This window comes from Rhinolophus hipposideros, assembly GCF_964194185.1.
Source record: "Rhinolophus hipposideros genome assembly, chromosome: 14".
Classification (NCBI taxonomy): domain Eukaryota; kingdom Metazoa; phylum Chordata; class Mammalia; order Chiroptera; family Rhinolophidae; genus Rhinolophus; species Rhinolophus hipposideros.
In genome coordinates, this window is record NC_138060.1 from 63,229,723 (window position 1) to 63,256,359 (window position 26,637).

At 49.5% G+C, this 26,637-nt stretch overlaps 1 protein-coding gene across 1 annotated transcript; it reads right to left on the reverse strand.

The window, feature by feature from the left end:
- Positions 1-1,029: 1,029 nt before the first annotated feature.
- EDEM1 (ER degradation enhancing alpha-mannosidase like protein 1) lies at positions 1,030-26,204 on the reverse strand. The gene is made up of 12 exons (XM_081072306.1): positions 25,598-26,204; positions 20,342-20,414; positions 17,545-17,648; positions 16,199-16,370; positions 15,086-15,269; positions 13,109-13,283; positions 11,481-11,601; positions 10,842-11,012; positions 9,016-9,089; positions 7,802-7,898; positions 5,756-5,959; positions 1,030-4,804 (listed from the first exon to the last, which is right to left on the reverse strand). The coding sequence occupies exons 1-12, from the start codon at positions 26,104-26,106 to the stop codon at positions 4,715-4,717; spliced, it is 1,974 nt and encodes a 657-aa protein (XP_080928432.1). The 5' UTR covers positions 26,107-26,204; the 3' UTR covers positions 1,030-4,714.
- Between the last annotated feature and the right edge of the window lie 433 nt (positions 26,205-26,637).

Genomic DNA, 26,637 nt, shown 5'->3' on the forward strand with positions numbered 1-26,637 from the left:
CTCTCTGTGCTGTCCAAGTCCTCACCCCTCCTCTGGGTCCCTGCTTGAAGACCCTGGGGCTGGTCCTGGGCATCACACCCAGCTTGGCCATGACTATAGGAAATACAGTGCCTGCTGTGTGCCAGGCAGTTTTAAGCACTTTACACATATTAACCCACCTTATAGATGAATATCCCATGTAACAGATGGGGAAACTGAGGCCTGGCGAGATTGTACAACTGGTGTGACTTGGTGCAGAGCTAGGACTGTACCCCACGCAGTGTGGGTCCAGAGTCCCCCCCACTGGTGTTAGCACAGGCTGCTCCAGTGCGCTGGCTCCATGGCTGACCACGGTCGCCCTGTTCCTGCCACCAGGGCTCAGCTTCTTGAAGAGGGAAAGCAGGGCTGAGGGTTACAAGCCCACAGGACTTCACACACAGCCACCGTGCCTCACGATGACCTGGGGTTAACAGCAGCAAGGGGCCACCAACCTCAGGGCTCTCTCCTTTGCTGTTGCAGTTCAGCTTTTACAAAATCGGGGCAGAATCTTCATTAAGATCCCATCACCATTTGGGGAGCAGTAAGGAGAGGCAGACCCCTGAAGCCCTTCTGGCCCTAGCTGTCCCTGCACCAGTGTCAGCTCCCCCAACCCCCATGGACCGCTCGGCGCCATTACCCACCTTCTCCTGTGAGGGGCTTGGAGAAACGAACTGCCTTGCTGATGACACAGGACTGGCTCCAGCACCGAGACAGACTTATGACAACAAGAACTGAGCAAGAGTCAGTCCTGGGAGAAAGGAGGCTGCTGTGGGGAGGAGGGAAGGGAGGGGACATAGGTCATTACAAGGGGCTGTCACCATCTGTGAAGGACAGTTAATGCAGGTGTGATGGGCAGAAGTGGGGCGGGATTACTCAGGGGTCAGCTGTTAAAAAACAAACTGAAGCTGTTATTCATCGAGTTTTATAGTTTCCTTTAAAGACGTCCCCCTTGTTTGTCCTGCATGGAATGTGTATATTTGAGTATGTAAAGGAGAGACAAAAGGACAACTAAAAAAAAAAGAATCTTTTAATAAAAATTATTCATAAAAATTCTAATAAATTTTAAAGAGCGAGACATTTCTTAGTACATTTATAAAAGAACATTTGGTCCTTTCACAAAAAGCTCCCTTTTAATTTAAATACACTTCTTATTTACAGATTAAGCATAAAACATCATCTATAGTTGCAGAGCACATTGCACATTACAGAGAAGCATTTGTGTATTTCAATAGGTTTTCCCCGAGTTTCCAACTCTAGATTTTTTGTGTGAAAACAGATTTATCTTTCTTGTGTATAATAAATAAAAATGCAGCTTGTGTTTTGCTCTTTAAAGCTACAACAAAATACTTTTAAAAATAGTTTCTGTGCCTCTCAGGATAGGGGTGGGTGGGTAACGAATCAGGAAGGTCCACAGGTACTGAACTTTGTCACTGGATTCACACGGAACGTAACCCTGAGCCCTGCAAATCCTGGGGACACACCGCCAGCCTGCCCCTCATTTTCACAGGAGCCCCGCCCTGCAGGGAGGGGCAGTAGGGTCCCTGGGGTGGAAGACGAGAGGTCAAGGTTTGTTTTCTAAAGTCCCAGCTCAGCCACTCTGGCTGGGGCAATCGGCCAGCCCTGCCCGTTAGCCTGTGTGAGACTGGAAAGCGGCAAAAGAGAAAGACCTCTGGAGTCCCACAGAAAGAAGAAAGGAAGGTCTGAGGCCACGTCTACAGAATTCAAAGTGAAGGATGGCAGTTTGCGATCATTCAGTAAACGGAGCTCTGCAAAAAAGCTGGGAGGGTGTTTGCTTCGGTGGGAGATGGGGAGGGGCGGGGGTGTCAGGTTTAGGCTCTCAGACTGTACAACTGCACCTGTCCAGCCAGGTACCGAGGACTGTCCTCTACTTGTCACCTGCAGATGCCACTCTGTGCAGAAATACACAGAAACCAATAGAAGCGACGTGTGCCCTCCCCTCCATCCAGGACAACCTCAGTCAGACCAGAGAACGTTCTGGCAAAAAAGCTCGGACAAATGGAAGGAAGGATGTGAAAACACGAGCTGGCTGTTCTGAAGGCCAGCACAGTCGGGGGCGAGCAACACGTCCCTGGTCACCTCGCCTTCCAGGAAGGGATTCTCAGTCATGTCACCTACAGCAGCGGAGCTGCCGTGACGATTTAGCACTTTGTGGGGAGACCGGGCCTCCAGAGGCCTAACGAGAAGTGGCTCCCACAACCGCTCCGCCAAACCCTTTCAATCGCGCTGACCGAAGCCGACTGACACCAGCCACACATGGGAACGTGAGGGTGGTGCCCAGCTATTCCAAAGGCGGCTGGTGGCCCGAGTCGGGGGCTTCCTCGGTGCCCAGCTTCTCTGCGCTCCCCTCCCTGAACTCGCCCAATACAGAAGGAACAGCCAAAACCCTGCCGGGTGCATCATGCTTGTTGGCATTCCAATTTCCAAAAGGAGAACAAGTAAGCTTTGCACTTGGCTCAAACAGCCTTCTTTTGATGACTGACACTGGTCAGCGTTGTGGCATGTAGTTCCAGAAACTCGAGACTGGGTGGGTCGTCTGGAAGCTCAACAAGCAGGGCTGGCGTGCACTGACCGCTCGCCCTCAGACCCACCAACTGGCTCAAGTCCAGTGCCTGGAAGTCAAGAGGGTCTGAGACTTAATACAGAACACGTCCGGTGCCAGCCTCTAGCCCCCGGGACCCCTCTGTGGCCCTGGCACATAGACCCATTCCAGAGCATGAGCAGGCTGAGGCCCAAGCGAGAAGGGATCTCCTCGTGTTGGAGTGCTGCCTGTCAGTGCGGTCACAGGGGCCAGAGGGGGGCCAGGATGGCACTGAGAGAAAATGGGGGCACGAGGGACTCACTTTCTTGCCTGATGGGCCCCATTCTCCCAAATGGGTCATGAACAGTCCCACCTCAATTTGCCTGGAGAAAAGGTACAGGGACGCTTCTGCCTGGTGCGCATGTGCACTTAAAACGAGACATCTTGGTTTCACTGAGTCAAACAAAACATTTAAAATATACACTATTCTCCAAGAAAATTTTCTGTTCAGTAGATGAGACAATGTTGATAAACAGAATGCTTCTGAAATGAAGAAAAAAGGTAAAACAGAAGCATTTAATTCTTTAAAACAATTTGCACAGTAAATGCTTAAAAGATGGGGGTGACACATTTATTACTGAAAATCCCTTTTTTAAGAATCTCCAAAAACTGAATTATACATCTATTTCAAAACACAGTAACACTTAAATTTCCAAGAAGGAAAATGTATCCCTTTTGATTGATAATGCAATGGCTTAGACTGTGCTTACTTCTACTTTTAAAAAGATGAAAATGGACTCATTTGAAGTGTGTGAACAACATGACAGGCGAGGCTGGAAGTTTTTAAGACACTTCCCACCCTTTCTATTGAGATTTATTTCAACCTCCGAGGTCACACAGAAGCCAGGGGAGGGGTAAGAACCCACCTCTGCTTTGCATGAACACTCAGCCCAAGTTCAAAGACAGACACTTCCGTTTTGGTTAAGGAAATAATAACAAAAGAGAAAGAAGGTGTTTTAGCACAACTTCCTCCTATAAATGCTTGCTTAAAACATCAGTTTCAAAGGCAACAACTGGCCAAGAAATGTCCAGAATCTTCTTAATATCCATCCCACCACCGTTCAGTGTGCTCCCACCATGTGGCAATAGAAAACAAGCCTGTTAAAACCATAGCAGCAGCTGTGACTTCCAGTGGCCCAAACTGAAATCACATAAGGCACTAAAGCCTGTATTACACCGACAAATGGCTCAAGGACGCCTGAAAGTCATCTGATCATTTTTTTCTCCCTGACTCAGTTAATTGGCACTAGACACAGGAAACAAAAACAAAACAAAATTCTAACCCAAATATGGTCAGAACTGAGAATCCTTAGTTAGCAAATATGAGACAAATGGAAGCTCAGACAATCTTAGGTATTTTTCTCTCCCTACAAGGCACCTGGTTCTAGAACTATAGGAGCTCCTCAGGTAAGTTCAAAATAAATGTAAAATACGTCCAAAGGATCTACCTGTTAGTCTCTTAAACTGTGATGTGACAACTTAAGAGACTCCCTGTCAGAATTTGGGTAACACCGTTATTCACAAGCAGATAGTTGATAACACTGTGAAGATTACTTGGGGTCAAAATGAATAAATGGGTGATTCCCCCCATGTGATCCAAAATCATGGGATGGCATTTGGGGGAGAGCCCAGTTATCCAATAGGGGAGAGAAAGGATGACAGAAGGCAATAAACAGGGCTGTCCAGTGAACCTCAGGCCCTTTGCACAGGAATTTCATTCGCGCCCCTCTAACAAGGGTGGCAGTGCTGCGGTCACAGTGAGTGACGACGAAGGGGCCTAATATCCAGTGTGAAGCTGGAGGCCCAGCCAAAGCTGCCCCATCCACCAGGCTTGGTCACATCAGCCTGCCATCAGAAGCTATTTCTACGACCGTCTCGCTTCAAACTTTATCCTTAAGAAAAACAGGGCATTTTATTGAACAGAAGAGAAACACTAAGGTATGCAAGCCTACTAGGTGTGCGTGTGGAGCTGGACAGAAGTTCCCGTGACCTCATGGGCGGCCAGGCTTCTGCCCTACTCCACCTCAGACTGGGCCGCGTGTGGCTGGGGCTCAGCTGTTTGGTCCGGGTTCAGAGGGGGCCCCCAAGGAGAGCAGCTCAAATCAGGCCAACCATCTGGTCAATCTGTCGCATGTAGATGCTCTTTAAGGGCAGGGAGTATCTCCTCTCATCAGGAACACGGCTGCACTGGAAGGAAGAAAGGAGGGGCAACGGGACTTTCGAATTAAAAATCCACATGCTGCCCGTCAGGAAATATAGCTGGATGACCAAATCTGGGTTCTTAGCCTGGGCACTGTGGACACCCGGGGGCCGTCCTGTGTGCTGCAGGGTGTCCAGCAGCGGCCCTGGCCTTTCCCACTAAACGACCCCTGCCCCACATCCCAGGTTGTGACAAACGAGATTGTCTCCAGACACTGCCGTTGAGGAGCAAAAGTACCCCAGGTGAGGAGACTGGTGTGCCGGGATAGCCTCACCGCACAGGTGGAGACATGGGGACCCGGGGAGGCGGAGACAGCCACGCAATGCGGACTGGCCAGTCTCCCAGCAGCATCCCCTGGGTCCTTAATCCACCCAGAAAAGCAGAGAACGCTTTAGCTATTTGGAAATAATGCGGTTTTTCTGAGCTTATGGTTTCTCTCGTCCACAGCTAAAATCTAAATGCTTGAGAGTGCTTTCTTCCTTCCTCTTTTTGCTTTGGTAATTAAAGGCACTTTTTCCCCCTTCAAAGGAGAACAAAATTGAGAACCCTCTGGCTTCTGGTCGGGACAGCCAACGAGACCCTCCTGCAGGTCAGAAGGAGGAGGGTCAAGTGTTTCCTCTGCTGGCTCCTTTCCTGCGAGGTCCCTGAAGCCACCTCAGAGCAGGGGCTCCTGCCTGGAGGCCACTGCCGTCCCAGACGCCTCTCTCCGTCCAGCTCCTGTGGCCACACGCCCCACCGGCCCTTCAGGCGGGAGTGCGCTGTGCCCCTGCTGCCGGGGTTCCCCCACACCTACGTGAATGGCATCTTTGTGTAACGCTTCTCAAATGACCCAATCTGAGTGTGCCACCAGTTTTCTGTCAGAAACTTTGGATGACAAAGTCATTGGTAGTATTTTCACTCTCTCCACATGCAAACCACCCCTGGAGAAAGCAACTTACGTTGGAGCTGGAGTTGATGACTTTTAAGTCTGCCGACTTGGGCCTGTGCACAGACTTCCCCTCTGGACCCTGCCCTTCCTCTTCAGGAAAGAACTCCTTCCATGGGGACTCCCGGAGATGCTCGTCCACAGACACAATGTGTCCCTCAGTTGTAAACATGTATCTGGTTCCAGATTTGTGTACTGGATTCTCCTCATCAAAGAGCTAGTGGGAAAGAAAAACAAAAAAGATACAACTGATAACTACAGCATGATTGGAACTTACTCCTCCAGGAGGAAAATTTGCTTGGCCCTCAGGCTTTTCAGTGACAAGCAAACAGGTGGAAAGGCATCAATTAATAACCGTGGTTCCCAACTTGGCTATACAAGCCACAATCACCAGTTTTGCTTACACTCAGATGCATGGACTTCCCACCCCCGAGGCCTAGAGACCCACACGTGGGCCGTCTGTGAAAGCCCTCTGGATGGTTCCCACATGTTCCCCAAGAGTTCTAGAACTATCTGCACCTCACACACTGTAAAATGCTGGAGGGAATAGGCACGTGTTTTATCTTTTGCAGTATCCCAGCTCCTGCGCCACCATCCAGCTCTTTCTTGTGTCAGGACATGGGCTGGGCTCTGAACACATGGCGCACAAGGCCGTCCTTTCCTTCAAGGTGGGTGTTGGCGGGGTGGGGGATGGGTTGTGGGGGTGAGAGAGGGTGGTGGGAGCAACTCCAACACCGAGCCTAGGAAGGGACAGGCTTGTAGGGAGAGAATTCAGGTGTGCAGTAAATGGTGAGTGAGTGGACACTTAGAAATCTCCGATGAAAGAAACGTTATAGTCATTTCAGGTATTTTACAGATGAGGAAAAATGAGATTCAGTGCTTGTCTGTATTTACACAGCAAACAGAAGTACGTGGCAGGCCCCGGGCTTCCTGCCCCAGACCCTGAGCGCTCTCCCCAGACCCTAGGGGTCTCCTCTACTCCCTCCAGACTCAGCCGGTGAACATCCTGACAGTACTGCCCCTTATGGGATACATGCCAGGCCCTGGCCAGCCAGTGTCAGCGTCCTGGCACCGCTGCACTGAGGGCAGGGGACATGGGCACACGGGATCTGGCTAGACATGCGGCTTTCTGTGAAAAGCGATGCCGGAGCCATAGCATCGTCTTAAAGAATGAGACTGGTACTTCCAAAATCTGGTTGTGTACAGTCATGAGCCACGTGTCAAAATGACAGGTTCCTGAGCTCACTTCCAAAGACTGACTCAACTGACGGGCGTGCAATTAACACAGGCCTGGGTGGCTGAGGTCCGGCTGGCCCAGCTTGGGAGCCACTGACCGGGACAACACAACCTGCTTGTTATCTGACTCTCAGCCACGCGCTGTCCCCACCAGGAAACCCCGCCCCTCTGTGCCTTGAGGAAGTGTCCTTTGTATGTAGTCATGCTGGGTATGGTGGCTGTGTGTTCCAGCTGGGTATGGACACCGTGTGTGTGTGTGTGTGTGGGGGGGGGGGGGGGCATGGCAGAGTTGCAAAGCAGGAAGAGCACTGGAGAAGGAGTCAGAAGCCCCAGCTCTGCCACGGTCACCCTGAGAACCCAGGCAAGTCGCCTGACCCCTCTGGGCAGAATGAACATTGACTAGAGGAACATTGACCCTCAGGCTCCTTCGGGGTCCAAACTCTCCATACACGAGAGTGTGCAGACGGCCCGAGCTGGGTGGCCACGGTCTCGCCAAGACCACACACACGAGAAGTGAGAGCTGAGAGACACCTCCTGAGCGAGGCTGCCCGACTGCCACATTTACACAGGTCCTCCACTAAGCGTTGCCACACTTCGCACAATTTGTAATCGGACATCTTTTTGTTTAGTGACGATGCGCCCTCCGCAGCGAGGTTAGCATCATGGAGGAAGGCAGACGTCCTGTTCTGACACTGCTGTGCCCTGAGCTGCCGCAATGCCCAGCAGAGAACAGCCCCCAGTAAGCACACGTCAGGCGGCAGACTGGGTGGCCTCGTGCTCCACGCGGCGCCGGACGTTTCCTGGGTTCATCTCGCACACCTACCAGGTACAAGTACTTGCAGGTCTCGCTGAGGAAGAAGCTCTCCATCCGGTCCTCCTTGGACTTGTCTATGACGTGATGCAGCGTGGCGTACCCACACCTACGAGACAACGTCCCCGTCAGTCCTGCCTCTGCCCTTTCCCACCTGCGCGTTAGTTTAAAAAGCGCGTCGTTTATTAACAGAATAATCAACCAAATTATCAAATGCCGTATGAAAAACAAATTACATTAGGTGTAAGGGCTGTCGATTTTTAGCCTACATTGACTCCAAATCCATTTAAAAATTGATTTGGCAGCTAAATCACCAGGTTAGGTGTAGGGGGAAAAGCGGGAGGTGGGGGCACTGGAGGGTGTTTTCCAAAAGCATAACATGACACCAAGAAAATGACTGGCAACAAATTTAGAAGGACTGATTTAAATCGTTTGTCCTAATATTTATGGAACTGACTTTTCATTTGGATAATCTAAAACAGTACTTTGTAAGGAAATATTGCTAAGTGAAAAAAGCAGCTCATAAAATTCAGTTTTATACACAGAGGGTGCCAAAAAAAATGTATACACATTTTAAGAAAGGAAAAAACTGTATTAAAATTGTAATATTCAATATATACGGATAACAAAAGATGAATAAAAGTCATGTTTGACTTCTGCAATGACAAGAGGTGCTCAGAGTGGTTCCCATCAGTGTCCAGACACTTCTGATGACGGCAAACTACTGCTTCAGCCACGCTGACCAAAGTGTCCACTGTACACATTTTTTGGCACCCCTGGTGTGTGTGTACACACACAATATAAATATATAAAATATATATATATATAAAAAATATCATAAGCATATAGACTTAAATGTTCTTGTGCTCATCTCTGCACGTGGACACAATGATAATATTCTACATCTATTTTTTATACTCCCTAAACTTTTTACTCCCTTTTATACTCCTTAAGCTTTTTAGTGTCATATTATTTGTATAATTTGGGGAAATAAGTTACTTAAAAACAACACACACCGTCTGCTGGAACATTACAGACAAAAACGGTAAAATAAAAAGCCATTCCCACTGTACTGGACAGGTTCCATTACACAAAAAGGAAGCAATTTCCCTACAAAATTAACATGAATGACCTGTTCTCTAAATTTAAATGCAAAAGACAATAACATTTCCCCAGAACAAATCAAAAGGGGCCAACAGAAAAAAGAAGGAACTTAGAACACTAACTTGACTTTTGTGTACTTTTCCAGACTCTGCAGAATATCCATTCCCACATGGAGGTAGAAGGGGTTCTTGGTTGCCTAGAGAGAACACGGGAGAATGTGAGCCAGCGAGGGCCTGGAGGACACGCCGTCAGCACACATCGCAGGGACTCCAGGCACGAGCGAGGAGGTGACTCACAGCCTTTGGAAGGCGCAGGCCAGTGGTTCACGTTACCCTGGAGGGCCGCCAGTGTCAGAGGATAAGGTGTCTGTCAGGTCACATCAAGTGCACCGACCATCTGTTCAAGGTTAACTGGCGTTGAGACGAGCTGTTCCAGGGCCGAACAGTACCCTGCTTTGGCACTTCCTGATCCCTTCACGATCAGAATGAAGCAACGCCTTGCTGACAACACCATATCCGAGAACAAATCCAGTTTCTGTCTTGCCTCAGAGCTCTCTAGAAACTTAAGCTTCAGACACAGGGAGACAGGACCCCGCCCCCATCCCACTTACAGCGCTGTGAGGAAAGGCGCATGGGAACAGGAGACTTTCACAAGTTCCTGAAGGAGGCCTCCACTTTCCTCTCTAATCGCCCTAAGAGCTCCGTCCTTGGGCGCTTCCTCTGCTGTCATACGCTCTTACATGGTTTTGTTAGGAACAACAATTCTCTGGGAAGATGAGGCTTTACCCCCCACCCCAAATGGTTTGAGCGTTGGGGGTCATCTTTAATTGGTGCCCAGTGCCGCGCTGCAGCCGAGAAAGCAAAGAACCACAAGGTGACTGTGTCTGGATCGAGAGCACAGGGAGGAGAGGCTTTGGAGGCCACGCTGTGAAGCGGAAGGTTACGCTGGGTTCTAAGAAAATAGTCAGCGTGGGGAAGAAGCTGAAAACAGGACAGAAGCAGAGGCAGACACAGAGAGTATTGACCCAAAGGCACAGACCTAAGCTTCTGACGAGGGAAACTCAGCACCAGACACGTCCTTCTCACAGCGTGTGCGGCCTGACTATCCTGAGCTCAGGGAGGCAGACTGGAGGGTACCTCTTCCCTCCTCTGAGCGGTTATCTGAAACGCCTGAGGCCTCTCTTTAGGCATAAGGGCCGTGACCAGTTTCACTGGATTTCTCCCTTTCTTCATCAAGGAGCAAATGACAAGGACTCAGCATGAAAAAGTCACTGAATACATCTAAAGCTCAGCACTAACCCTCCCTGCAGACCTCAGGACAGCCGGATCTACTTGCGGAGTCTTGCCCACAGTAGGTGCTATGACACGTCTCCCAAGCAGCACAGTGTGTGTGTCCGGCACAGGGCCTAAACATCGGCCTTCAACTACAGGGGAGAAGACTTCACAGGTAAAGGGCCATTCCCTCCGGCACTAAAGTCATTGCACGAAAGACGAATACTGTGTGTTGTTAAGATTAAACAAAAAGAGGCATTCAGATGAATCCCAGATTATTTCCTTTATAACCAAGAAAAAGAATTGTTTTGCCTGAATGATTATTAGAGAGATCGGGGTTCCAGTGCATGAACCCCCGCCCAAAGAGTTCTTTGGTCACAGAAACTGGGAAAACACTGAGCACCAAGTCAATCTCGATTATCTAGGGATGTGAAGAATGAGACCTACAGTAAGACACAATGCAGCTTTGCATGACGTTAGGTTAGGAAACGTGCTGTGACCACAAACGCCTTCTCTGTCCCGTGAACCACGAATGACACGACCTCTAGCAAGAGTATGGACGGGCGGTCACTCTGTGAGAGTCACCGCCACACAACACAGTTCTACATCAATCAGCAGGTGTTCTCTGAGAACGAACTGCGTTGAAATACAAGGCAGCATTTAACAAGCTGCAGCACCTGGTAGAGGAGATACGTAGACTCCACTAGCTCCGGCCTCAGTGGGTAGAAGAGCACGTCGGGGGCCTGTAGCTGCCAGTTGTACCTCTCGGGGAGGGCCCCGTACCGCTTCCATATGGCGTAGTAAAAGGCGTGCAGGCAGATGGCGTCTTCCACATCGCCCATCAGGACCTAGAGAGGAGGCACAGGTCACCAGGCGAAGACACTTTTCCGAGGGGCAAGACGTGACATAAAGCCCTGGGCCCTCCCTTTGCCCACCCACACCCCCACGCCCCAGGCTGGAGACAAAACCAACCAAAAGGAGGAACTCAGACCGAGAGATGGCCTCCCCGCTGGGCCATCCATGCCAGGTGGCTGTGAGCAGCATAGGACGGGGTTCATTGTGCTCGGAACGAGAAGAGACGGCCGAGAGAGGGTCATCCAAAGATGACACACGGTCACTCTTCAGGCTCTGTGCTTATTAACCATGGCTCCAGTCCACATCCTGGGCACTAACTCCACGAACAGAACAACGCAGACATACTGTGCTACTAACCTCCCCGTGCGAAGGAGCCAGAACGCACGGGGATCATGAAGAAAGAACACAAAAGCCCTCCCTTCCCACGAGAGCGTTCCCTTCGCGACACGAGTGCCCAGTACCTGCAGCCCGGGGAAGAAGGCCTGCAGGGAGTCGATCCACGTGTTCATCAGCTGCCCACTGAACATGTTCACGTTGACGTACAGCGGGGGGTCCCCTTCTCCCTCGTTGCAGGCTTCCCGACTAAGGGCCCAGCGCAGCAGTCAAAGGAGAGAAGGCAGATGCCCTGCGGGGCGCAGCTCCACCCTCCAGCAGCCACCCCCCCGCCCCCCTGTTTAACTTAAATGGAGTCAGCATTAACTTTCCTCCTCCTCCATCCTTCTGCAAGCCTTTGCAGACGACTGCCTCTGCCTGCCGACCGCAGAGTCTAGCACATGGGAACATCATGGGAACATTGTCGAACCTCAGCACCGCCGTCTAGCACATCTCACTGTACTTTGCAGAGCTTTCCCTTTCGGGGTGAGGACCAAGGCCACGCATGGGCCTACATGGAACCTGACCTGAGTGTGGAAGCCGGGTTATTTCCGCACAAAAAAGGAGGCTTTTCTCTAATAAGGCCTGACACCAGGGCCTGGAGGAAGGATCAGAGCCAGATGCTTCAGGGGGCTGCTACTCAATTCAGTTTGGGGTTTTAACATGCAAAAATGAGTAACTCCGGCCAAACAGCCCCTTAGAACAACACAGCACTCACACTGTGGTTCTGACAACAGCTAATGTGGAAATGGGTCCAGGGAAATTCCTGCCATGTAGGAGGCTCGGGAGCTATAAGCTGCACAGGCCACTTAATACACAAAAGTATAGAAAGAAAGGCCTGGGAAGGGAGAGGGTACAAGTCACTGTAACCACCATCCTGAACGCACAATTGAGGAGCAGCATGTAATGCTGTTTTAAATAAACAGAGAAGGAAAAAGGTGGCAGCTGTCCTTTCTCTCATCAAGTATGAACACTAATCTAACAATTTTTTGGAAAGTAAAAGAACCAAAATAACTCAGTGACTGTCTTCCATTATAGCTCCACCTGCAGTTAAAGCCACAGTTAAACACAGAGGTCCGTCACTCCCGTGGCAGCCAGTCTCCAGGACTGGCCCCGTGATCCCTGCCTCCTGGCAGACACACCCGTGGAGTCCCCTCCCACACAGTCAGGGTTCCGCTGTGTGACCAATAGAGGCAGGCAGAGTGTGGTTTGTCATTCTGAGATTAGGTGATGAAAGCATGTGGCTTCCATTCTGGTCCCTTTCTTTTGCTCTCAGATCCCTCACTTGGGGGGAAGTTGCCATGAGCTGCCTACAAAGAGGCCCAGGAACTGAGATCTCCAGCCAACAGCCAGTGTGGAACTGAAAACTGCCAGTGGCCTCAGGCGTGAGCCTCGACTGGGCTGCAGCCCCGCCGACAGCTGGAGGACAATCTTATAGGGCCCCGATAGCTCAGCTGCTCCTGGCTCTGTGCCCCTCAGGAACTGTGTGAGATAGTGTCTGTCGTTTTAGGCACTAAGTTTTGGGGTGATCTGTTCTGCAGCAGTAGACAGCTCCTGCACCTCTTCACCCCCCAATGACTGCTAGACAACTAGGAGGCAGTTAGGTGAGAGCAGAGACCAACAGACCCTGTGAATTCATGTTGAGAAAAACATGCACATTTCAGAATCCACTCTACATGCTTTCCAGGGCGACAGAAGAGATGTTAGAAACACGTACCCTCTTCTTAAGTAGTTCTGAATGCTCTGATATACAGCATTAAACATTTCTAGGTCTTCTTTTTCTCCAAAGAGAATGTATGATTTCAAGAGATACTCATAGAAGGAGTCCAGTCCAGCACCCAAGCCGCTCTGCTTGCCCACCCAGTGGCCCGTCTGGATGTCCACCACGTTGCCTGTGAAAACAAACCACGTACGTCAGGTCCCAATTACCCTGGGGGAGGGCAGGCCTCCCACGTCAGCCCCACTGCACGTAAGCACCTTTGTCCTTGGCAGGAAGAGAAGGAACGAAAGCGTGGCCCTTACATTTTTGTCAGTCCTCACGGCAGCACGGACAGCCAGGAGATCTTTCTGAATACGCAGTGTTTAACCACTGACACAAAAATGGGGAAAACACTTAACGCAAAAGAAAACTAGGGCTGCCATTTTGCTTTTCCAGACCGACAATGCATTTCACAGCTTTCTGACTCAGTACTGCGATTCTTGGGAATTTATCCTAAAAAAAAAGTTTTTAAGAAAAGGAATTATGTTGCTTATCAGATAATTATAAATTATGTAATTTAATTATCTGTAAAAGGGAAAACAAAAAAGCCCCACAAATAATCCAAGCGTCCAACATCAGAAGAGTGACTGGACACCACGTGGATTTTTAAAGACAATAACTAGGGAAGCAAAATAACAATTTGAAAACATCTGAATGAGTTGCCCAACGTAAGGCAGAATACAAATGTTTATATTATAATTTGAAAGTAAATAAAAGTTGCACATGCCAGCCTGAAAGGGTCTGTGGAAAATTTAAAAGGTAATTTGGAGTGACACTGGTCAACCATCTAATGGCGATGGGCGACAATTTGGTGACTTTTTTATTTCTACTGTTGTTAAATACAGGTAATCTGTAAATAAACTTAAGAACTTAAGGAATGATAAAAAAAAACACCACTTTTAAAAAAGCTGTGCTTTGGCAATGACAAACCAAGTTACTTCCCAATGACAAAAAGAAAATACTTGTCAGTGTCAGATAAATAGTCCCAGGAGGTAAAACCCATTTTTAAATCACATCTCGAGTTAGCAAAATACTGACCACTGCTGAAGATGATGATGAGTACACAGGGGTTCTTTATTCATTATACTTTCTTTTATATATTTGAAATTTCCCCCAATTTTTAAAATAACATCTTGTCCCAACATTCTCAAGGGAAAAACGAGCCCACCTCATATAGGTTTAATCTGTGCTTTCGATTTATAGTTGACCTTGAACAACACAGGGGTTCAGGGCGCTGACCCGCACTATAGTCGGAAAATCCACAGGTAACTTCTGACTCCCCCAAAACTTAACTACTACTGGCCTACTGTTGACTGGAAGCCTTACTGATAACATAAACAGTCGATGAACTCATATTTTGCATATGATATGTATCATACACTGTATTCTTATAAAATAGTAAGCTGGAGAAAAAAAACATTATGAAAATCATGAGAAAATATATTTACGCTATATTTATTGAAAAACCCCACACATAAGCAGACCTGCAACACTTCAAACCCGTGTTTTTCGAGGGTCAACTGTGCCACTGCGTGCGCAGATATTTTAAAAGGAGAAAGCCACTCTACCAGTGACTCGAAATCCCTCTATTAGAACCTGATATTGAAGCAGTAGCATCTGCCCCAGAGCAGTTATTTGATTAACGGTCCTTTATGGCTGGAATTTGCCAAGAGATTCCAATGAGAAAAGAGCCCAAGGAGCAGAAGCGCTTTTCTTCCCAGTGAACCTCACAGCCTCGCTCTAAGCCAAAGTCACAGAAAGAAACGGGACATGGTGGATGGACACTGAGGGCCGATCTCTGAGTTGTCCACTTTCAGATTCAATGGTACAAGAAAGAAGGTGAGAAGAGAGGGAGCATCCCAGAGAAGATGAAAGGACGGGGGGGGGGGGGGCAAAGGCACGGAGACCCAATGGCCAGAGAAGGTGCCACCACACCTAATAATCCTGTGTCATTGCTCCGGAGCTTCCAAAGGGCTTTCACTGCGCGTCTGGCCACCCACTCAAACGTGGGGTCCCCCAGCAGTCGGCTCAGAACCCCAAATTCCACCAGGAGGGAGCCAGCCCCTGCTGTGCACGTCTCGTTGTTGCTGTCGGGAGGAACGCCTGTCTTTAGATTCACCTGGGGACAGGAAGAGACAAAGGATTTATGGCAAAACTCAGGAACGCGCAGGGCGAGAAGGCAGGGTTACAGCTGCTATGCTCGGCTAAGGAACACATCAGCCGGCTGCCTCCCACTGTTCATGGCCCCCCCAGGTGAGCAGGGGAGTTTCAAAGACACAAACTAGATCAAGAGGACATCAGAGCCTTGGTTTATTAATGAGCCACTCTCAGGGGCATCATTAGAGGCTACTCTCTCACTAGCAGGTTCTCTTCGTGTTTCCATAGCCCCAGACTCTGGCAGCAGAGACAAGGGCCAGCTGTGGAGTCACTCCCATATTTTGAGTGAGCTACGACCTCCCCCATGCTCAGTGAGCATAAACAAATCTCAGACTAGGAGACAAAGGAGACACAGTGAGAAAGGGACAGCCGCTTTCATCTCTGAGGCGTGGTAGCCTGGCTGACTCAGTTCCCAGAGGCCTTCTGGGCCCAACAAATCAGACGTCAGAAGGATGTAATCTTATTCCAGATCTTGCATTTGAATCAGCAGCTGACTTGCTGGTCTGTGCAGGCTTTATTTCGAAGATCCATATAAAGCAATGAAAGAACATTCACTGAGCTCCTGCAACACCCACGTGAGGGTCTTTGGGGAAATGTACCCAACTCAGAAACGAGGACAAATGCCCCCGCCGCTTTGTAGCAGGGACATAAGTCCCACATGTGAAAGGACTTAATACCGAGCATGGGAAGTACCTTTTTCTTTAAGAGGAAGGACTGAGTTAGATATGTCACTGTATGCCTGGCAAACAGTAGGTGCTCAGTTAATGCTAAATGAATTAAAAATCATTTACACCCTATTTTGGGCCAAATTCTAAGGACACAGCTTTCCTCCTGTCCATCGGCCCCAGTCCTCCCTCCAGAAGACGATGAATGGTGAGGGCATGTGCCTACCCGAGGGTAGGGGATGCCTGTCTTGGTGTTCTCGAAGGCAGGGAGGAGCCGCACGGCCAGGTCGTGAGCCATATGCAACAGCTCATTGTCATAGTCCTTAATGGCCATGTCCCCAAAGGGCTGCTTGGAGTCCGTGATTATTCTGTGGGCAGAAAGGAGACTTCCCAGGACCCTGGTGACAGGAAGAACACAGACATAATAAAATCACGTTGGTTGTACACGCCACAGTCCAGTTCAGTACGACAGAAGCAGCCTCGAAGTCTGTACGGAAGCAGAGGGACTGGACTTAATGGTTTCTGGAAGTTCTTTGCTGCCCTGACAATAATGACCGATTCCTAAGCGCATCACTGAAAGGAAGAAGGGAGCCGTTCCTCTGAGGCTCCCGAGAATGAGCCCATGTGACGTAACAGCTAAGGCTTCTCATCTCAGCCAGCTCTTCTGAAGGGACTGCACTAATCATTCTCAAGGAAAGTGTCGCCTTTTAGGGTTAATAAATAACTCTGAATTTCTCTCACTTGGGGAAAAACAACTTAGCCATATAAGAAAGAGAAAAGGGCAAGACAGCAAATACTAAATAAATTTGTAGTTCTGGCTGCCAAGCAACTGATGGAATTCTCCGACCTCTGGTAGAGGCGTGGTGAGGAAGAGGAGGAAGTGATATACTCAGAGGCCACCCGCTTAGCTTTACGTCCCCGAAGAGCGATTAATTCATATCCCACTCCCATCATCTGAAGTGGATTGTGACATTTTTCAGAACGAATGTTTTCATAATTTTTAATTTTAAATAAATGTTAGCTCTGGAATGTTATTCAGTAATACAATTTTCAAAAAAGTTTAAATGAAATAGGAAAATAGCCACAATACATCAAACTAAAAAGGCAAGATACCAGACTGGGTCTGGAACAGGAGCCCGTAAATTAAAGAAACACACACAGGAGGAAATACACCCCAGAGGTAAGCAGTGGTCCTCTGTGGGGGTAGAAGAGATGGGAATTTCCGTTTCCTTCAGAAATTTGTAGGGGTTTTCCGAGGACACAGTGAAGGAAGGAAATGAGACCAGAAATAGAGTGAAACAGTGACAATCTGAATTAAAGGAACACCTATCCTTCACCTTCACTAAAGCGTAAGTGTGTCTTTTCATTTAGTTCAAAATGTAATTAAGTACTCTGAAATGTCAATCACTCCAGTTTCGATAAATTCAAGAATGAAGACGAAAAAGGGCCACTGTACCCATAAGGTCTGTGGGGACCCTCTGCCTGGATCTTGCGGCCGGTAGACCCTCACTCTAAGGAATTTTCCTCCTTACACACAAAGGAAACGCTCCATCCATTTATGTCCTATTTTACCTTATTGTGGCCTCAAAGACTTGGACGGTAGAATCTTTGTCAAATGAAACGGTGTTGATCACTAACTTGACTGCTTTCTGGAACTCCGATGAATTTCCCATTATCTTTAAAAAGAGGAACACAAACCATTACAATAGCTTGGAACGAAACACAGGCCACATGATTGCAGGAGCTGGGCCACGTCATCTAAATGTCGGCATGTGGTTTTGCGTCCCATGGAAGGACAAACACAAATGGTAGAATAGAGATGGCAAGCCATTTCCTCTATCTCCAGAATCGTATCTCCAAATGACAAAACGGTGACAATAAGCTCTCATAATATGATTGGCGCCCTGCATGGTCCCACCCTACTCTCCCTCACGCACAGCATTCGAATGCCCAGAACTCCTGAAATGAGTGAAAATAAATCCAAAAGGAACAAAAATAAGATTTCCCCTCTGCTCCTGAAATAAACTGACAGCTTGGGTGCAGTAACTCCCAGGAGACCACACATCTGGAAAATGACTTGTTGCCCTGTTACCCAGATGTCTAAACCCTTTGAGAAACAGAAGTAGTATCTTTTGGAGCACAGCATAAAACCAGTGACATTCAAAACAAACAAAATGTAACCATCAGATCTGTCCTTTTTAAAAAGTGATCTAGAACTACGATTCCTATTTAGGGTACACGGACACGATATCATACCAGGCTGCTCTCTCCGACAGGAAATGCAAATTTGGCACAAAATTTTATAGATCAACCTGAACTGAAATGCTTTCGCGCTGTTCAAAATGTTATGACAATCCTGTGACTATAACGACACCATAAGGACACACACAAACCAAGAAACAACAAATTCATTAAGACACTACCTCCTTCAAGTGTGTCTTATTTCCCAGTATTTACTGGTCGGGCGCATTGCCCCCCGCCCCCATCGTCACTTCGCTGTAACACGCAGGGCAGGTACAGACGTCTCTTTTCTGGCTTTCAGCTCTTTCTTTTGAAAAGATGACACAATAATGGTGCAAGCTGCATCCCAGGTCCAGGAGACTGGTATTTTCCAAGTGTTTCGGCAGCATATCTGTGAGAGCTTGTTTCAAACGTTCCCAGAAGAAAAGAAAAACCTCAACAGAAGTAACACCTGAAAAACGAGGCTGAAGTGCACAGTACAGGCCGGATGTCGTACAATGGAAACCACAGAGCTGGTCCGTTTCCTCACAGATGTGCTGCAGTACCAGGATCTGTTGGCAGCTGCAGAGGCTGGTCTGACCTCAGACCCCGTGGAGGGGGGAGAGGGAAGCCAGCAACCGGCAACCCCGTACTGTAATTTTCACGTTAGTCAGAACAGATAACCAGGCTATGAAATCACTCACTCAGGCTTAAGAAAAGCTGCCTTGGACAGCAGAGGTGAGTGGGTGTCTGTACCCTGGGACTCCTCAGAGCGTGTCAAAGGCTGCTGTGCGCTGTGGCTCTCCCGGAGTGCGAGAGATGTACAGAACTCCTCAAGTTCATTTGGGAACAGTATTCTACTTTCAAGGAGTAGAATGCCCTTGGAAGCTGTGCTGGCAAGTGCTGGATTAGTAGAAACAAATTTTTTGCACACATTTGCACTCCTGTTCCAGAGGCCGCTAGCTGTGGAGAGTGTGGTGGGTGAATGACGGAAATACGGTCCTGTACCTAATGAGCGTGGCAAGGAGGACAGAAAGACACAGAAGGGCAAAGAGAGTGCTCAGGGAGGAGAGGGGCCTTTCCCACCAGCATAGGAGTCCTGGGACTTCTTTAAAAGCAACACTCACAGGCTGAGTCAGCCTGTTATCTTGAACAAGTCAACTCTAATGGGCCGAACGTACTTGTCTGGGCACATTTTGATGGTGGATGATGGAAGTGGAGGAGATATTGGGAAACTAAATGGCTTTGCAGCTCCAGTCTGGCAGAGTGAAATCCCGTATTTCCCATTAGACCATGGGCGCAGTGGAATGTAGAATGACCTCTCAGCCTCCTCCCAAGTTCTAGTGATTCTGCTGCTAGTAAGTACTGGACAGTGAAGCCAACTGGCCAGCATTACCCAACTCTCACTCCTGACACTTGCAACTCTCCTAAGGAAAGTTAAGAGAGACAACAGTAAATTGTTAAAGGCAGGATTGGGGCTTCGACGACAGTGTGAATTTTCTAATGATAAAGGCTTGCTGGACAATGAAGGAGAGAGATTTCAAACCGCGATGCTGGCAGCTGGCTCCGCCAGTGGGGGCCAGGAGGCAGACGAAGCACAGGGCCCGGCCTGACAGTGAGCACCTGCTTCTTTCTGCAAACTTGGTCAAAGGTCTCCTGTTCCCCAGAGTCAGAGGGAGATGGAGCCCAGTGCAGAGGTGAAAGGGGTTTACAGAGAGGGGCTCCGCAGAGGGCCAGGCCAGGCTTCACACATGTTCGTGGGGGCCTACCGACCCTGAGTTCTTGTCTTTTCCTTCTGAAATCTTTGTACCGCTGTGAAGTTTACAATAACTGTAAACCTTAAAGGAATGCTCTTTTGACACTTCTAGGGAACCAAACAGTGGAAAACTGGGAGAAAAATAGGTTTCCCCCCCAAACAATCACACTTTACTCTCCACATTTTAGGGGAAATCACATTTTCCCTCATTTCACCTTCAATGCTTTTCCTGCTCTCGGCATTAAAGTCATTAAAATAAACAACAGTTATGAAAGTTAGGAATGTGTTTTGAGTATCAGGTTTCTTGGAATTCCCATCCCTGGAGGAAACCAGGGGAAACCAACTCCAAACTACCTTAATTAAAAATGTATAATAATAAGTCTGAATACTTACTGCAAGTGTGTCCAATGCATCAACCAGGGTCAGGGAATAATTCCCCAGGACATCGTTGATGTTCAGATTTGAACTGAAAAACAAACAAGTTAAAATTAAACAAAGGCACTTTATTTTAAAACAGGAAAAAGACAGTAAAACTCAACACCCATCAGAAAATAAGACTGCTGGCCACTCTCTAGTTCGGGGACTATTACAGTGGCAAAGGTCCCTCTACCTCACAGGTCACCGTTTCTGTAATGTCTGTAATGTCTGTAAGTAGAGCCGAGTCACAGAACAGCCGAGACACACTTATACTGTAGAGCAAAGGACATGTCGGCACATCGGGAGACGGTGAACAGGAGCCACCTGCCATCGCTGACATATACTTTCCTCACCACAAATGATCTCTCTGTCCAGCTTCAAATGGCTCTGATTTTGGAATCATTTGGAACAAAAAGGAGACCTGGTCCTATGAACTGCCCATAATACTCGAATACGGAAATTGACACTCCAGGTATCACACACAAAAATGAGCAAAGGCCTTCCTCCTCTCCAGTCTCAGTGTCACTCATCTCTTTTTTAGTTGGGGGAATAAATTAATGTCGGCCATACCCCCCACCATTCCCACGTCAACACCAGCTTCCTTTTCTGAAACCAGCGTCGGGACTGCAGTGAGGGTGAGGCCCCTCGTCACTCCCACAGTTCTTCCTGACACTGACACGACAACTAATACATCTGGGAAGGGCGGGGTGGGGGGTAGAAATAGTGAATGTAATCAAGTTCTGGGGAGTGAGGCCACGCCTCTGTCCCTGTTTAAAGACCCACGTGACAGAGCCCCCGTTTCATCTTCAGCAACAGAGTCACTGGCATTCTGGTGTCTTCCATCAGTGCCCCAGGCCACATTATCTACTCCCTGATCACTCTCAAGGGTCCGTCTCACTGCCCTGCCTGTGGGCAGCAGCTCCCGTGCTCGCTGTGCCTTGGCTGTGTCCAACAGGCCTTCCAGGAAGCAGCATAAACAGCTTCAACACCTCATTTTATTACCCTTCTAGTTGCTTTGTCTTACGCTTTGTTATGCCACTTAATCTAGGACAAAGAATGTACAGCAAGCTTTTAGACGTGTGTTAAAACAAGCGATAGAGAAGGAGCATCTAGGACCCAGGGCTATCTCATCTCTCCCAAGCCCTGAAGCCAGCACCCTGCGGGGCTGAAAAACTGCACCTGCATTTTCTGTTTGTCCATTCTTTCTAAATAAATTTACAGAATTGCAAAAGGTCCTCTAAAGATGAGAGCTGTGGGGTAAAATAAGCACTTCAAGGGCAGTGCCAGCCAAGAAGCACATAGGAAGGATGGGAAACTGGAGAACAAGGTTGAAGTAGGCAGCCCTGCCAACTCAGGAGCTCTGTGGGGTGTAAATATTTAACTCCATGGCTCTGCCTCTCGGAAACGAAGAGCGGCCTCCAACAACCCACCTCATCAGAAAATGGTTCTGTCATCAGTTAGCATCCAACCTGGATGGTGAATGAGCCACGTGGAACTGCTCTGAGTTACGCCTTGACCCGTCACATTCTCCGCCTGCACAGCCTGAGGAAGGGATCACTCACTCTGAGGGCTGCACACCTTCCCATGTTGTACTGTACTTTTCCTTTTAGGCTATAACCAAAATGGACCCCGTTTTAAAATACGTCTCGATACAATGCCCAAGCATTCACCAATAATTGGCAGTTGTAAGAGTTTCACGGTAATAAAAATGGTACTTGCAATGACCGGGGTGTTTCCTTGTCTCCACTCAGACAAATCCACTCAAAGAGAGCAGAAGTATTCATCAAAATACTTTTAATTCTTGTCTATCAAATAACTGTTATACACACTCTCAAAGTATGCCACAACAGAAAAAAGAAAAACAGAAATGGGCGTGAACTAAAAAGGAGACTCCATAAAACACTCCTGGGCCTAATAGCCCCAAATTATCAGGAGTCCATTTACACTGGCCCACCGATGGGTAAGACTGGCTTTGCTCTCTGTGGAGTCTCCCTTCATGACCAGCCCGACCTGATACCATCTAGGTGCCTCCAGCCAAGAACTCAGGCTTCTCGGGCCACGCTAAGGTCGAAAGTCCACCTCTGTCCATAAAACCAGCTGCTGAACCACGATGCCGCAGAATTCAACTCTCCACTTCATGACATTCACTCCACTGTGAATTTTTAAGGCTCTTATCACCCCAAAACAGAGAAGATAGAGAAAACCCTGGCCTTTGATAGAAATTTTTTGATTATGTAGTTAACGAAAATCAATCATATATGTGAAAAACATTCCCGTATATACTTAACCTGTCACAGCTGTTCAGAAATCTACCTGGTGCTGTGCAGGCACGGAGGTAATATAAGACAGTCCCTGTGTTCAAGGGACGGATACTCTGGGGAGACAAGACAAAAGGAAAGGAAGGTGAGTACAACAGCACTCAATTTTCAAACGATGGTAAAAGCTGGGGTTTTACCATCTCAAAGGAAAGCAACCGCAGGGAGACTGAGTAAATCGAGGAAAATCATCTTCAAACAGTTCAGTGGCGTCATAGAAAAAGACTTGAGCTTAACTCTTAGGGAGGACAGGATGTGGAAAGGAAGAGGAATGCAGAGGCCTAGGAATGAGTCCGTTTGGGGGTTTGTTAATTTGAGATTTGCTTTTCTGTTTGAATAGCATTATGTTGGGAGAAAGCAAAGAGGGGTCACGTGCCCAAGACCCGAACTATCACTATTCACAGGATTGTGAAATTGTAATATCTAAATTTACTTGAAGAAACTTTTGAATTTGGACCTTCCAACCCACATTGGGTATGTGAGAGGAACTGACTGCATAGTAATCTGTAGCTGGACAGAAGGATTTACTATTTTTAAAGAGTTCAGGTTTTATTTATTTCACGTTCACTGCTCACCCTTCCTCCAAACAAGCCTCCAGTAAATGTGACCAAAAAGAAGAGACGTTTAGCGCCATTATTTTGTTTCTGGACTTTTTTTTACATAATATTCTAATAGCTATGTCACTTTGTATTTTTTAAATGAATCCTTAGAATACATTTGACAACAATCACTAGAATACATTTGACTTTAAAAAATATCTGAAAGGTTTTTATTACAGGTTATTCATTTTGGGGATGTAAATGTACCCTATTGTTTCGGAGCCAAAATGACAAAGAGACATGTTGAGTGTTTCCTGGAAAACACTAAAGTCTGGTGGGAATTAAGTTAAAGGAATGGGAGTAAGAAGAATTAATCTTTCCACTCTTTGGAGGTGTCCATTGTGAGGGTCTACTCAAAGCCACCAAAGCCCAGGCTCTTCCACCTCCTCAGAGACACTAAGGTTTACCAACTACAAGCCTTCCGAAATGCTGTCCCTCCATATTTCTAACTCCACCTTTGCAACAGCAACCTACCTTTCTCAAGGTAACCTGACCTCATCCTACCCAGACTGTCACCTTACAATCAAACCAAAACACTCGTCATCTGACTTCACCCTGTACCACCTGGAACTACCACAGGGATCAGCGAGCGAATCACCTGCCACCTGGCCTCACCGGAGAGGACTTCCAACTCTCCAGAGGTTCTTAAGGTTCCTTAACAAACGCACAAAAGAGTCATCAACTCCTTCTCCACACCACCGCGGACCCAGCTGAAAGTGTTCTCTATCACAAGTCATGCAGCTGTGTTTCTCAGGTCCACACCTGAAAAGGAAACCTGAGGAAAAGTCTGCGGCACAATAAGGAAGGGCCTCACCCTTCTTGCAATCCTCTCCCTTCTTGCAACCATGAGCACTCGAGAGGAAATATTTAAGATCCACAACATGTACACACACTTTGATTTCAACCATGTGAAAAAATGGGTAGGACTATGGACAGGAGCTGACAGGTAGGACTACGGACAGGAGCTGAAACATAAATTAAAAAGAACCATCTGGTGCGATTTTAGGCTTTCTTTTTTCAAATTTTAATTTTTTTCTCCCCAAACAAATTGAGATCGAAAGAAAATACATCAAGTCTGGCAATAGTGAAGCGAAACAAATAACTCTGTAATTCCGACAATCTGGAAAGGCCCAGTCATTTTTTTCCCCCCAAAATTTAATAAAAATTCTTCTAAAAAAAAATGGAGATAGAAATTACATTTACACGTATGAAGCCTGATGTAATAAAGCGAGAAAAATAACTCATCAGTTTGCTACAATTTTAGAAAAGCCCAGTCCTTCGAAGGTAGCCTGGAATGTGACCTCGCTTCACTAAAAACAATGCTCTCAAACTGCAATTTAAGACGTGCATTTGTAGAGCAACCATTTTTAAAACTCTTCACGCCCCATTAGTGTTTGGGCATCCTGTTTAGAACCTAAGGATCGGCCTCTGCATCTTTTCACCAGGTGAAGGGAAATCCATGCCCCAAACACCCGAAGGCACCAGGTGTGGTCCCAAGGCCCTGAGCAGCCCAGGTCCCGCAGCCTCCATCCCGCCTGGCAGGGTCCGTGATAAAGCACACCCTTCCCTCTGGCTAGGAGGGCCTTGGCTGGGCGTGTTGTCCTCTTGGACTCTGAGGTCAACAGCAGTGACCCTCGAAGCTCAGCCTTCGAAAACAAGGCTCGTGGTCCGGGCGGGCTGGCCCACCTTCTCCAACAGCCCTGCCACCGTGGGGGGTTTACAGGACAGACACTGACAGGCACCTCAGCAGCCCGGGAATCTCACCCTGAGCGTCAGGACTGCAACGTGGGCCCCACGGCCTCCCTGTCTGCCCTCCACCTAAGAAGCTGCCCCGGGGCTGAAGCAGAAAGGCGGTCGCCCTGCTTTGCCTCACACTCACTGGGTGGCTTTAGAGGAGTCCTTTCCAGGCGCCAACTCCTGAATATTTAGATAGAAAGGCCCCAAGGTGGGGGTGGGGGTGGAGGGAGGTAAGGGCTTGTTTGGCAGCTGCGTTTCCAAGGCGTTTCATTTTACCGTAGTTCATCTGAAGGGGTGGGAGATGGGCGTCTAAAGCCCCCCAGGGCACCCCTGGCACTGCCACCGTCCCTTTTGGGACCTGGGTCTGTTCCCCCATCTGTAAAAGAAATCGTCCCGGACAGCGGTGTTGTAGTTCAGAGACACCGGAGAATCGGGAAGGAGGACGGCGAGCGGCCCCTCCACGCGCCTCAGACCCGCGGGGGCCTCCGAGGGGCCCGCCCCGGCCCCTAAACGCCGCGCGCCCCGGCGGCCTCCGCAGCGCAGCGCGGCCCCTGGTCGCGGAAGGCGGAAGCGCTACTCACGGGTCCCCGCGGTCGGGCCCTCGGCCGCGGCAGTGGATGGGGTTGAGCTCGTCCTGCGGAAAGGCGTGCGCCATGTAGTTGTCGTAGCCGAAGGCGAACATGCCCCGCGCCAGGTCGCGCATCTGGGCGCGCAGCTGGGGCGGGAAGGCGCCGCTGTAGCGCCGCTCGTACTCGTCGGGGCCGCGGCCGCCCAGCACGTCGCCCCAGGGCGCAGGGCCGCACACGCCGGGCCGGGGGCGCCGCGGGGCCCGCTGCCGCCCCTGCACCTCGGGGCCCGGCGGCTGCGACCACGACGGCCCCGCCGGCCCCCCGGGCGCCCCGGGCCGGCCCGAGGGCCCCGGGGGGAGGGACGCAGCGTCGTCGGGGGTCCTCAGACGCTGGAAGCCGAAGCTGATCGGGAAGCGCTGGTAGAAGCCCATGCTGGGCCCCAGCCCGAAGACGAGCCACAGCGCGCCGTGCAGGCCGAGCCGCAGCAGCACCAGCCCCAGGACGAGCGCCCGCCATTGCATGGTCGCGCGGGCGCCGCGGGCATCCTCCTCGAGCGCGGTGGCGCCCGCCGCCCCAGCGCCCGCTCCGCGGCCCCGCGCGCTTCCCCTTTAAGGAACTCCCGGCTGACGCACCAGGAACTGGCCCATTGTCCCCCGCCCCCCGCTGCTCCGGCCCGGCCGGCCCGGCCCCGCGTGCGCCCGCCTGGTCGCCCGGGATTGGCCCGGGCCGGCCGGCCTCGCGGGGCGCGGGGCCTCCTCCCGCGCCAGGGGCCGCCCCACGTCCGCCGCGCCGCGAGCCCTGGCCCCGCCCCCGCCCGAGGCCGCGCCCCTGGGCGGTCCCGGTCCCCACGGGCTGGCGTGGCGGGTCGGGGCTGCTGGGGCTCCGGGCGACGGAACTTCCAGCCAATGGGAGCGCGGCACGCGAGGGCCCGCCCGATGCGGGACGGACGCGGGGCCCACACCGCGGGCTCTGGGTGGAGCGCGTCTCCGGCGCAGCTGGGGCCGTGGAAAGCCACTCCGGCTGTAGGTCAGGGACGGTGACAGTGAAAAGAT